Raw genomic sequence first — 13,631 nt, 5'->3', positions numbered from 1 at the left:
GAGAGGAAGTCATGAATTTAGAGTTTGAGATCTAGTAGTCAGTGGGACATAAAGATTATCACTTCAGACTACTTCTTAAGTCATGTCTTTACTTTTAAATCTGTAAAATGAGGATGTTGGCAGAGCTAGAGCCACTGGATAGGTATTACAAATTAAGAAATCTATACAGCATAACAAGACTCTTTCTAGTGAGTAGAGTTGTCCATCCCAGGCTTTAAGCAAGACCAGAGGCCATTTGTCAAAGATGCTGAGAAGGATTTCTTAATGAGCCAGAGGTTGAACTATGACCTCTAAAGCCCTTTCTAACTTTTTCTATCATGGAAGATGCCCCAAAAATAATCAGGTATTTTATAATATACTAATAACATTTTATAGCATATAAAAACCCATAGCTGCAGTTATGCTTCATTTTTAAATTAATGGCATACCTCATGGATGTTATTCAAAGAATATATTCTTCAGATGAAAATGAGATTAGAACTTTATCTTGGCTAAAAGTTTATGGGAAAATAAAATGTATCATTGCTATCAGTTAAATCTTAATTATTTCTGGATTTGAGTATAGTTTTCTTTTATTTTTCAGGATAAGCCATGTAGAAATGAATGTTTTGATACATTTTATATATGGAGGAACTTTGGACTTTCCAGACAAAGCTAATGTTGGGTATGTATGATTTTTTAATGATTTTAAATATAAAAGTATTAATATTTTGTGGCTTCTGCTTTGTTGAGCTTTGTTTAAAAGTGTCAATGGAGTAGAAGCTTCAATTTTATTGTCTATTTTGCCTATCTTGTGTGTATTTTGGGAATATCTAAAAATAGTAAGTCACCTTATTTAGAAGAAAAGATGATCTAGCAACTCACAGTAATAAGATTAAGAAAAGTCTATTACACTTAAATTATGTTAGAAAAACTTAAGATTTGTTTTGGAAAACAGACGACAGGTTTTTATAAAATTAATTGAACTTTTATCAAATTTGGAATAATTTTTTTACTACTTTATTTTTTAATTTTAGGATGTCAAAAGAAAAGGAAAAAAACCCTAAAATTAATCTGAGAATTTAGGCATCCTAATGATTAACAGGAATTCCCTGGCAGTCCAGTGGTTAAGGTTCCACGCTTCCACTGCAGGGGGAGCGGGTCCGATCCCTGGTCAGGGAGCTAAGATCCTGCATGCCGGGTGATGTGGCCAAAAAAAAAAGAAAAAGTAGTATGATTCTTTAGTACTCTATGGTGAAATGCCGTCTAAGCTGCTGAAATCCTACTGGAGAGTGAAATCTATCTTGCTCTTCTAATCTTCTGAATGTTCTCTCCTTTTATTGCTATTCTAACATCAGACAAATGAAGGCTGCTCGTTTACTTTTAAATATTCATTAGTTCCTTTAGTTATAAACTGAATAAATGTGATTTGGGGGAGAAGGTATCATGAGTCAAAGGGATTAAGTACTGAAGTTTTGCCCCTGGAAACCTATAAGAAATTTTATCATGGTATCAAGGCTTGTAGGTTTCCTAAGTACCTAAAGTATGTGTGGGTACTCAGAAATACTTGCCAGTTGAAAGAAGCAACAGAAACCCTCTGAATCATTGGATGCCATCTCCAATCTTATGGTCATTTGTAGGCATTTTCAATATGATAAGCATCAATTAGTTGCCCTCCCCCTAAATTTTTATTATTCGTATTTGTTGTGAAGAGTTGTAACTTTTACAGCCTTTGAAGCAGTTTCCTGGGCTTTGTTGCATATGACTGAGAATATGAGGGGAGTTTGATTGAAACATCTCCAAATTTACTTCGTGTTATTCCCCACAAATCAAATCAAGTTACAGGGCTTTCAACTTTTGACCTATGTCCTTTTTATAATCTATAAAGAGTATCTATTATGTAGGGTATAAAGTTAGAATTAAAATAATTAAGATTATTCTTTTTTCTAAACTATATATTATCAAAAAATTATTGTGTATTATGCCTTGGTTTTTAAATTGAAGAATTAACAGTGCATCTATTCTTATCTTAGGCACATACTCAATATGGCTGATATGTATGGACTAGAAGGATTAAAAGAAGTAGCAATCTATATTTTAAGAAGAGATTACTGTAATTTCTTTCAAAAGGTAATTATTCAGTCTTAGAAATCTTTTACGTAGTGCTTAAAGTCACCCATTATTACCTACTAGCTTTTGCTGTACGCGGGCCTCTCACTGTTGCGGCCTCTCCCGTTGTGGAACACAGGGTCCGGACGCACAGGCTCAGCGGCCATGGCTCATGGGCACAGCCACTCCGGGGCATGTGGGATCTTCCCGGACTGGGTCACGAACCCGTGTCCCCTGCATCGGCAGGAGGACTCTCAACCACTGCGCCACCAGGGAAGCCCTTAAAAGAATTTTTTACATCAATAGTCCCCTCTTATTGGCTACTTGAGCCAACAATATGCATTGTAATTATGTAATTTTAATCACATTTAAATTTAGATTTTTGTGTTGGAATGGACTTTTCCTATCTGTCTATAAGTTGTAGCTGAGGAATCCCCCCATGTGCTAAAACAGAGTCATGAACTGGGTCTACCACTCCTACCAACCCTTCAAGGTTCACTGAGAAACAGTTAAACTCCTTAGCTACCTTTAATCAACCATTCATTCCAGCCTCTATAAGTAAGGGAGCTAGAAGAAGGAGCACAGTCTTGGTGTCCTCAGCATTGCAGAAAGTGAAGAATCCTGGTGAAAGACTTTTCCTTCTCTTTCATCTTTCCCCATCTTCCCAGCCAAGAGAAAGTTAAGAGCCTGTTCCAAATAAAGATTAAAGATAGGGGTATCTGCAGTGAGGAGATAATGTCTTCTCAGCCCCGAGATGGACATCTATCGTATCTGTATAACCAACCCACTCTGGAACTTCCATCAAAGAAGAAAAGAAAGTACTGAGAGATTTCTTGGAAGAGCCTGGAATATGTCTCAGGAACCAGTGAGAATATACTTGAATATGGAGATTTCTTAAGGGAGGAGGAGACTTGCTGGAGAAGCCAGTACTAGCCTGGTGACTAGAGGCAATAGTTATTGTCATAGATAGAAAAAAATAATGGAGAGTCCATTCCACACCCCAATTATACATGGTATGCAGGGAAGGAAAGGGACCTTAGTGGTTCATTGAAGATTAGAAGAGACTGATACAGGGTCAAATGACAGGGTCCCACGTAAGGAGGCATCAAGCATCATGAACCCTAGAAGAACCTTTACCACTGAGAGGTTAGGGTGAAGTTCAGTCTGTCTCTTAACAAGCCACCACATTAGCAAAGGCCACCAACATCTGGATTAGAGTAGTCAAGGACATCTTCCTATTACCATGTTCGTCACTGGTTAGTTACATAAGGTGGCCATAGCCATCCATAACCCTCTTCCACAGGAGTCAGACCCACAAAATGGAGGAGTAAGAGACCATGTTCTACTCTCCATTCCAGATCTCCCCAACTAAAAGTGTAGTCAGTGATGGAGAGTGAAAGATTTAAATCAAGTATGAGATAGGTGTTTAAATAGTACTATACCGAATTTCAATACCAAAAGTAACCAGAAGGTACTGGAATTTGCCTATGATCATTAAAGTATGGGAAAAGAGGGAATTTGACACAGCGTGGTTGATAGCGCTAATTGGGGAAAGAAAGTTTTGTTAGTATCTGCTTTAAATTGAGACTCCTCAATAAACCAATTGCATGAAACATTTAAAAAATAATCTCTTTTATGTATTGTCTTTGGACCATTGCCTCTACTTTTTAGTATGTTCATGAGTATACACAGGTTACATGCAGCTTCTTATATTTTACTTTCAATAATTCACTTAATTTTAAAAATACAAAAGGCATATTTGTTGCCATTTAAACAACAGAAGATGAAATGCTTTTAAATTATCAATATGGCATTTTGTTGAAAATTATTTTACTTTATTTTAATGAAGTCTGTACTACTGTGCTAACAGATATTTGAGAGCAGTTTTTGTTTTTATTGACCTGATCTTTAAATTGTTTGCTTTACATATTTTAACAATATATATTTTGATAAATATATTTTTGAATGTATAATTTTTAACTTCTAGATCTCAATTATGCAGTTTCTTAGCAGTGACTTAAATATAGTAAATCTATAATAGCACATGCCACAGTAATATATGATGGGATATAATATGATGGTTAATGGGCCCCAGAACTCTTGGCAAGCTAGCTTCAGTCATTTCATTAACTTTACAATCTTGCCTTTTTTAAAAGTAAATTTTAGAACTTCATTTATAGGATTATAGTGGGTTTTACATTATGTTTTTTGCCACTGATTTAAAAATATATCTTAGGTTATAATTTAAATATATGTCATCCCAGATTTTACAAGCAGGTTTTGAAGATGACTAAAGATCAAGTCATCCTATTACAAAAACACTTAGGAAATCAGCATTTCCATATAAATAAAATTCTTAGAAAGCTAGTTATCCCTTTAAGCCAAGGGTCAGTAAACTTTTTCTATAAAAGGCTAGATAGTTAATGTTCTAGGCTTTGTGGGCCACACAGTCTCCATCACAACTACTCAGCTTTGCTGTTATAAACCAAAAACAGCTATGGACAATATGTAAATGGAACAGCATGGCAGTGTTCCAATAAAACTTTATTCACAAAAACGGTGGGCTAGTTTTGGCCCACAAGCTGGTTTGCTAGCCTTTGCCTTTAAGCAGCAAATTATTTTGTATGGAAATTATTCTTAAGTTATACATCAAGTAGTGGATTTTGTGTTGTGGAGGGCTGGTTATTCCTAAATAAAATTAGATTGCTAGACTTCTTAACTCTTGTGCTTACTTTTATAATTTTTTATGCTTCTGGATGCTTTTAGGTTGTCAATTATGTCTATACCAGTAGTCTCTTCCCTCATACTACTTTTATCTTATCTGAAGTGGGTCAGAAAACCAAATTATTTAACTTAGTAGAATTATTGTATAATTTATATAGTGATAGCCGTTTCTGATTTTAGGACAATTTAGAGTACCTTCAGTTATCTCAAAGGGAATAACTAAATTGTTGATGTGCAAAAACAGGTATTTACAGTTAATTTCCTAAGTAGTATGTAACACCTTTAGGAGAAGGGTATTAGGAAATCAAATTAATAGCAATTTGTAATTTTAAAATTTGGGGGACTTCCATGGTGGTGCAGTGGTTAAGAATTCGCCTGCCAGTGCAGGGGACATGGGTTCGATCCCTGGTCCAGGAAGATCCCACGTGCCGTGGAGCAACTAAGCCTGTGCACCACAACTACTGAGCCTGTGCTCTAGAGCCTGCGAGCCACAACTACTGAGCCTGCACACCTAGAGCCCGTGCTCCACAACAAGAGAAGCCACCGTAATGAGAAGCCCACGCACCGCAATGAAGAGTAGCCCCCGCTTGCCACAACTAGAGAAAGCCCGCGCACAGCAACGAAGACCCAATGCAGCCGAAAATAAATAAATAAATAATGAAATGGAAAAAAAATCTATTAAAAAAAATTGGAGGGCTTCCCTGGTGGCGCAGTGGTTGAGAGTCCGCCTGCCGATGCAGGGGACACGGGTTCGTGCCCCGGTCCGGGAAGATCCCACATGCCGCGGAGTGGCTGGGCCCATGAGCCATGGCCGCTGAGCCTGCGCGTCCGGAGCTTGTGCTCCGCAACAGGAGTGAGAGGCCCGCGTACCGCAAAAAAAAAAAAAAAAAAAAATTGGAAATCACTGACCTTATTTGAAGGACTATGCTGGAGGCATTTCTGAAGAAGCTTTTGCTGTTCTCTGAGTGCAAGGTATCTTCAGATACATATTTAGAGACTATATATACATATTGGTTGATTGCTGGTCTTTATTAAGTGTATAAACGCAAATCACAACTAATGAATGTGTACAAAGAGAAGCTGAACTCTATTCACCCTAATAGGGCAATAGTTGTGCTTAGGAACATAGTCTAAAAAACTGAAAATACATGGCACAGGTAATACGTAACACATATTGAGGCTTAACACCAAGAGCAGTGAGTTCTTCACTACTTGTATCTACGTTTTATTTATTTGTTTTAGTTCATTACTTCTGTATGTGTGCTTTTAAAAAATGTGTTTATATAATCACGATCTAATTAAATTCTGTCATTTTGTTTGAGGTCAATGTAGGACCTCCCATTGCACATGTACTTAAAGTTATATTTATACTTTAGGAAGCAGATTAGACCATACGGTTGTGTTGCAATGTGATGTGCTAGAAATTATTATACCACTTGTACTCTAGAAAATATTTATGCTAAAAGAAATTAGAATATAAACTGTGTGCATTCTGGCAGCTAAAAGAACTCAAATGCTATCCTATAAAAACTAAAGTTTATCAGTGATACTTGATTTTAAAAGAATAACAGACTTTTGAGTTACATATATCTATTCTGCAGTTTAGGTATGTAAATCAGATCATTTTTATGAACCAATTACTTTTAGCCTCTGTAAGTTGAAAAAGAATAAATGTAGTGTTTTCTATCAATTTTAGCCTGTTCCCAGAAGGTTGGCATCTATATTAGAATGCCTGATTATTGCTCATTCAGTTGGAGTGGAAAGTCTTTTTGCTGACTGCATGAAGTAAGTGATCTGAAGTAGTGCTGATATTATTAATTTAGGGATTCTGTTCTTCCATTCTCCTAATTTTCTGGGAAATTTTAGACTTGGCCTATTTTCTTGGGCATAATGTAAATAGCTTAATGCTTAACTAGTTACAACAATTGAGGAGAAGTATTGATGTAGATATTACTCAAGATGCTTGGAATCAACGTTATTTTACCTGAACCACGGTTACTTATGTTAAAATCCATGCACGTAACCCAGAGTGGACTTGAAATAAATGTCTACAGAAAAGGGAACTTAGTTAAGTCCATTATAGCACTCACAAAATTAACTGTTAGGGTTAGTGAAAACATAATATATATAAAACTTATATTATTGAAAACCAAAATGTTACTGAATATTATAATGAAAAATATTTTCATTACTTTAACTTGAGATTCTTTGACTTTTAACAGGTGGATTGTAAAGCATTTTGCAAGGTTTTGGTCTGAGAGAAGCTTTGCAAATGTACCTCCTGAGATTCAGAAAAGTTGTCTTAATATGTTGATTCAGTCTTTAGTAAGTATAACCTGAATACTTTGTGTTTGTCATCAAAAAGTTTATTAAATTTTATATAGGTACTTTCGGTGTTTTAAATACAAATGTAGAATTGTATTATAAAAGCAAGATGAAAGGACCGATTCCAGATAACCCAGAACCAATTCAGAGAATCTGTCTTTAAGACTCTGTTCCTCTGTACCAAATGCATTAGAATTCAGTCAGAGAACCACAATCACTAGAAAGTATACGTTGGCTCATGAACAAAAGGGGCATGGTGCCAGGGTCGGTTATGCATTGGCTCAGTAGCAGGGACCTCCACTCATTACGGTGGATTTAGGTGCAACACTGAAACAGTGGCACCATTCTCCAAGAGGACCAGCCATCTACCTGCTGGCAGGTTAATTACATTGCACCACTTCATCATGGAAAAGGCAGTGCTTTGTTCGCAGTGTAATAAACATTTGCTTTGGATATGGATTTGCCTTCCTTACTTCCAGTGTTTCTAGTAAAACCACTGTCCGTGGACTTACTGCCTTTTTCACCACCATAGTATCCTACACAGCATCACTTCTGACTAAAGAACTCACTTTATAGCAAATGAAGTATGGCAGTGGGCCCATGCTTACTGATTTCACCTGTCCTACTGTGCTCCCTATCATCCTGAAGCAGCTGGCTTGATAGAATGGAGGAAGGGCCTTTTGAAGACTTGGTTACAGTACAGCCACGTGGCAGTGACTTGTGGGATTGGGGCAGTGTCCTCCGGGAGGCTGTATATGCTCTAAATCAGCTTTTGATTTATGGTGCTATTTCTTAACATAACTAGGATTCATGGGTACAGAAATCAAGGTGTGGAAGTGAGAGTGGCTCCACGTATAATTACTCCTAGTGATCCACTAGCAGAATTTTTGCTTCTTGTCCCTATAACTTTAGGATCTGCTGATCTAGAGGTCTTAGTTCCAAAGAGAAGAATGTTTTCACCTATGGACACAATGATTCCATTGAACTGGAAGTTGGGACCACCTCCTTCTGGCCACTTTGTAAATCAACAGGCAGAGAAGGGGAATTATTATTAGATTGAGCCTATTTTTTTTTAAACATCTTTATTGGAGTATAATTGCTTTACAATGCTATGTTAGTTTCTGCTGTACAACAAAGTGAATCGGCTATATGTATATATATATCCCCATATCTCCTCCCTTTTACATCTCCCTCCCACCCTCCCTATCCCACCCCTTTAAGTGGTCACAAAGCACCAAGCTGATCTCCCTGTGCTATGCAGCTGCTTCCCACTAGCTATCTATAAGGAGAAATTGGGTTGGTGCTATATAATGTGGGGAAGGAGGAGTATATCTGGAATGCAGTACTCCCATGTCCTATGGTTAAAATCAATGGAAAAACTCAATTTAAGCAGCACTGATACTGGCCCAGATTCTTCAGGAATGAAAGTTTGGGCCACCTTACCAGATAAAGAACTATAAACAGCAGAGGTACTTGCAGAGGACAAAGGGAACATGGAATGGTTGCAGGAAAAGGTAGTTATAAATACTAGGTATGACCACGTGACCAGTTATAGAAATTAGCACTGTAGTAGTTATGAGGTAAACATATTCATTTCCCCTTTTTATATGAATGTTTATGTATATATTAACCAATTATTTTTTTCCCCACTGTCTCATTCCCCTACCATTTAGTATAAGACATGTTAACTATACCTCTGTATTTAAGTTACAGGATGCCAAGGGGTAGTTTGAATCAGTTTGAAGAGAGACTTTGTATCCTATTTTAGGGAGAGGGTTAGCATGTTTGTTTTATAGGGGATGGTTGTATATGTTAGGCATTAGCATGACTTTACTTTGTCTCCATAGGAATTAACTATGATTTAAAGAAATGTGTATGCATGCCAAGTTGACAAGGGTTGGACTGTAGTGTCTCTGCAGTGTGTTAGCTTGATTAGAATGAACTATGCTTCCCAGAATTTCCTTCTTTGTACTGCTTCACCTTGCCCTGTATCCTCTTTGGTTTCTCTTACCCCTGGGCCAGGGATGTGTTTAGCTCCATGATGGCGGGTGCTAGCATCTCCTGAAGGACACTCATTTAATCCATGTTGGAGGCAGTGAGACCTAAAATGAGCCCATCCTTGTGGGTTATAGCTTGTGCTCTTGGGTGTCAGCTTGTCCTTACCCCTCACACTTTACATCCATCATCCTCTCTCAACTGCTTTCCCTGTGGACTTCATACTACAATACATCATCATATACAAAGAGTGCTTAACCAGCTCCCATAATTGCATAAGGTGAAATCCCTTTAACAGACTCCTTTATGTATATAAATACCTCCTAGTGGTCCCGTTTCTCTGATTGAACCATGAATGGTATTTTAGACTGGGTTTCATAGAAAATAATATCTAAATCTAACTGGGAAAATAAGTTTAGGCCATCAGCTGGTGATATACCACTGCAAAAAATAAATCTAAATCTGTGTTTATGCTAATGAAGGACTTTGTTGTTTTGTTGCTTACTATTTTGCATTAGTTTCTTTGGTCATTGAATGGTTACTCTGTTCATGAGGCAAGCAAATGGCCCAGCTATAATTCAGTTCAATAGAAGTGAATTATTACCTAGTGGATTTTTAAAAGACCTTTATGGTTCAAAATATACTTTTTATATTTTGAAATTACATATAACATAGGTACTCTTATTTCCACTTTATATATAAGAAAAAAGAATCAGAGAAGTAAATGCTTTATTCAAGTTCACATTGTCAGTAAATTATAAAACCACGTCTTAAAACCAATTGCTGCCATTCTAAAGGTAATATAATAGATGCTCAGCATGGGCAAAGATTATTTTTAGGAAGTATGGGCCTTGACTTCAAGGAACTCGCAAACTGATGGAAGGATAGGCACTTAAACAACTATGCAAAATACAAGTTAGACTATGATGAATACTAGCATTAAGTTCCATGTCAGTCTTATTTACCTTTGCAGCACCAGCCTTAGGGCAGTGCCTAGCAGACATTAGGCACTCAGTATATATTGATAGGTAAATAAAGGAGTGAATAAGTATAATTTATAATTCAGGTTTATACGTGGAATCACAGAAGTTAAAACAATTGATTCTGATTGGAAGGATAAGAGAAGTGATGTGAGATGAACCTGAAAATAGAGGACAATTTCAAAATAAAAAAGTGACTTTTAAATGTGACCAGGGACCTGGAGTCTGGGCAGTGCCAATATTCTCTTGTAACTGGAATAATGAGAGAAGATAAGTCTGGGGAGAGGCTAAGGCCAGATTGGGAGGGATCTTAACTGACTGTCTCAAGAAGTTTGATTTTTTTTTTAACAAGTGGTAAGTGAGTATAACTGAGGAATAAGCTCTTCATACTATGCCTCTCCCTCTCCTACAATATTTTATTTTGATTTTATAGCTCTAATCAGTTCCTTGTAAGCTTTGTGAATGCTTGGTTTTTCCTTTCAAGACAGATATAAAGATGAACATCAAAACAACCAAACTTACGAGCCTTTTGGCATTGTGGTGATTATAATGAAAATTTGAAATTTTGTCTTTCTTTGTGGATATTCAAATTTTAGGAAACCTTAATTTAATATATTCTTCATATTTTACTATAGAAATAAAATATATTTTGCTACATTAATAAAAATAGAATATTTAAAAATTTTAAAATTAAAATATGTTATCCAAAACAAATGAAAGAAAGATTGAGAAATCTTCTTAAGTCTTCTTTGGCTCTAATTCAGTTAAACAACATGTTTCATGGCAGGCACTTTACTCTATCAATAATATGCCTAACACTGTCATATACAAAGGGAGATAAGAAAGTGCTGCATTGGACTATATATGGAGAATTTTTTTTTAAATTTTAATATAAGGGACTTTGAGCTTTTTCTCCTTCTTGCTCACTATGCAGCAGTTCAGTAAGAAGTGGCTACTCCCTCCTACCAAGTACAAACCGTTGCTTTTGGGAGGAAGAGAGAGAAGGGTAGAGGAGTTAGCAGAAGAGAGAAAGTTTTTAGAAAAGTTAGGGCTTCTAATTACTTGAACTATTTCAAAACAAGATTAAATTTTTCTGTTTCAAAATGTTTTGTTTTGTTTATGGTTTCCTTTGCTGTGCAAAAGCATTTAAGTTTAGGTCTCATTTGTTTATTTTTGTTTTTATTTCCATTTCTCTAGGAGGTGGGTCAAAAAGGATCTTACTGTGATTTATGTCATAGAGTGTTCTGCCTATGTTTTCCTCTAAGAGTTTTATAGTGTCTAGCCTTACATTTAGGTCTTTAATCAATTTTGAGTTTATTTTTGTGTATGGTATTAGGGAGTGTTCTAATTTCATCTTTTTACATGTAGCTGTCCAGTTTTCCCAGAACCACTTATTGAAGAGGCTGTCTTTTCTCCATTGTATATCCTTGCCTCCTTTATCAAAGATAAGGTGACCATATGTGCATGGGTTTATCTCTGGGCTTTCTATCCTGTTCCATTGATCTATATTTCTGTTTTTGTGCCAGTACCATACTGTCTTGATTACTGTAGCTTTGTAGTACAGTCTGAAGTCAGGGAGCCTGCTCCTCCAGCTCCATTTTTCTTTTTCAAGATTGCTTTGGCTATTTGGGGTTTTTTGTGTTTCCATACAAATTGTGAAATTTTTTGTTCTAGTTCTGTGAAAAATGCCATTGGTAGTTTGATAGGGATTGCATTGAATCTGTAGATTGCTTTGGGTAGTATAGTCATTTTCACAATGTTGCTTCTTCCAATCCAAGAACATGGTATATCTCTCCATCTGTTTGTGTCATCTTTAATTTCTTTCATCAGTGTCTTATAGTTTTCTGCATACAGGTATTTTTTCTCCTTGGGTAGGTTTATTCCTAGGTATTTTATTCTTTTTGTTGCAGTGGTAAATGGGAGTGTTTCCTTAATTTCTCTTTCAGATTTTTCATCATTAGTGTATAGGAATGCCAGAGATTTCTGTGCATTAATTTTGTATCCTGCTACTTTACCAAATTCATTGATTAGCTCTAGTAGTTTTCTGGTAGCATCTTTAGGATTCTCTATGTATAGTATCATGTCATCTGCAAACAGTGACAGTTTTACTTCGTTTCCAATTGGATTCCTTTTATTTCTTTTTCTTCTCTGATTGCTGTGGCTAAAACTTCCAAAAGACAACCCTCAGAATGGGAGAAAATATTTGCAAATGAAGCAACTGACAAAGGATTAATCTCCAAAAATATACAAGCAGTTCATGCAGCTCAATATCAGAAAAACAAACAACCCAATCTAGAAATGGGCAGAAGACCTAAATAGACATTTCTCCAAAGAAGATATACAGATTGCCAACAAACATATGAAAGGATGCTCAACATCACTAATCATTAGAGAAATGCAAATCAAAACTACAATGAGGTATTGCCTCACACGGGTCAGAATGGCCACCATCAAAAAATCTACAAACAATAAATGCTGAAGAGGGTGTGGAGAAAAGGGAACCCTCCTACACTGTTGGTGGGAATGTAAATTGATACAGCCACTATGGAGAACAGTATGGAGGTTCCTTTAAAAACTAAAAATAGAACTACCGTATGACCCAGCAATCCCACTACTGGGCATATACCCCAAGAAAACCATAAATCAGAAAGAGTCATGTACCACAATGTTCACTGCAGCACTATTTACGATAGCCAGGACATGGAAGCAACCTAAGTGTCCATCAACAGATGAATGAATAAAGAAGATGTGGCACATATATACAATGGAATATTACTCAGCCATAAAAAGAAATGAAATTGAGTTATTTATAGTGAGGTGGATGGACCTAGAATCTGTCATACAGAATGAAATAAGTCAGAAAGAGAAAAACAAATACCGTATGCTAACACATATATATGGAATCTGAAAAAAAGAAATGGTTCTGAAGAACCTAAGAGCAGGACAGGAATAAAGACACAGACGTAGAGAATGGACTTAAGGACACGGGGAGGGGGAAGGGTAAGCTGGGACGAAGTTAGAGAGTGGCATTGATATATATACACTACCAAATGTAAAACTGATAGCTAGTGGGAAGCAGCCGCATAGCACAGGGAGATCAGCTCGGTGATTTGTGACCACATAGAGGGGTGGGATAAGGAGGGTAGGAGGAAGATGCAAGAGGGAGGGGATATGGGGATATAGGTATACGTATAGCTGATTCACTTTGTTATACAGCAGAAACTAACACAATAATGTAAAGCAATTATACTCCAATAAAGATGTTTAAAAAAAAAAGGTTTGTTTAAGCCTTTTTTTAAAAACAAATTATGAATAGTTTTTAAATATAGGAAAATTAAAACAAAAATAGGCATGGGGGATAGTCAGTAGCGTAAAACTGAAGTTGTATATATATTATGCTTTTAGTCCTAAGGCCAAAAGATAATTGAAGGCCTATTTAATTAACACAATATCAAAAGAATTAAATAGTATGAGTCATAGTGTTTATTCAGTATATGGTGTTAGGACAACAACAGGAAG

General features: G+C 36.3%; 1 protein-coding gene across 3 annotated transcripts in view; it reads left to right on the top strand.

Moving 5' to 3' along the window:
* The window catches only part of BTBD8 (BTB domain containing 8), a 107,499-nt gene that overhangs the window by 55,121 nt on the left and 38,747 nt on the right, over window positions 1-13,631 (top strand). For all 3 annotated transcript variants that reach the window (XM_060302846.2, XM_030868656.2, XM_060302836.1), the window contains exons 6-9: window positions 584-664; window positions 2,013-2,109; window positions 6,509-6,597; window positions 7,035-7,137. In XM_060302846.2, coding sequence (XP_060158829.1) covers window positions 584-664; window positions 2,013-2,109; window positions 6,509-6,597; window positions 7,035-7,137 — 370 coding nt within the window. The remainder of the gene's footprint in view (window positions 1-583; window positions 665-2,012; window positions 2,110-6,508; window positions 6,598-7,034; window positions 7,138-13,631) is intronic.

The sequence above is a fragment of the Globicephala melas genome, chromosome 1 (assembly GCF_963455315.2).
Source record: "Globicephala melas chromosome 1, mGloMel1.2, whole genome shotgun sequence".
In the NCBI taxonomy this organism is placed as follows: Eukaryota; Metazoa; Chordata; class Mammalia; order Artiodactyla; family Delphinidae; genus Globicephala; species Globicephala melas.
The sequence above is the reverse complement of the archived record's forward strand: the minus strand, read 5'-3'. Positions and strand labels throughout refer to the sequence as shown.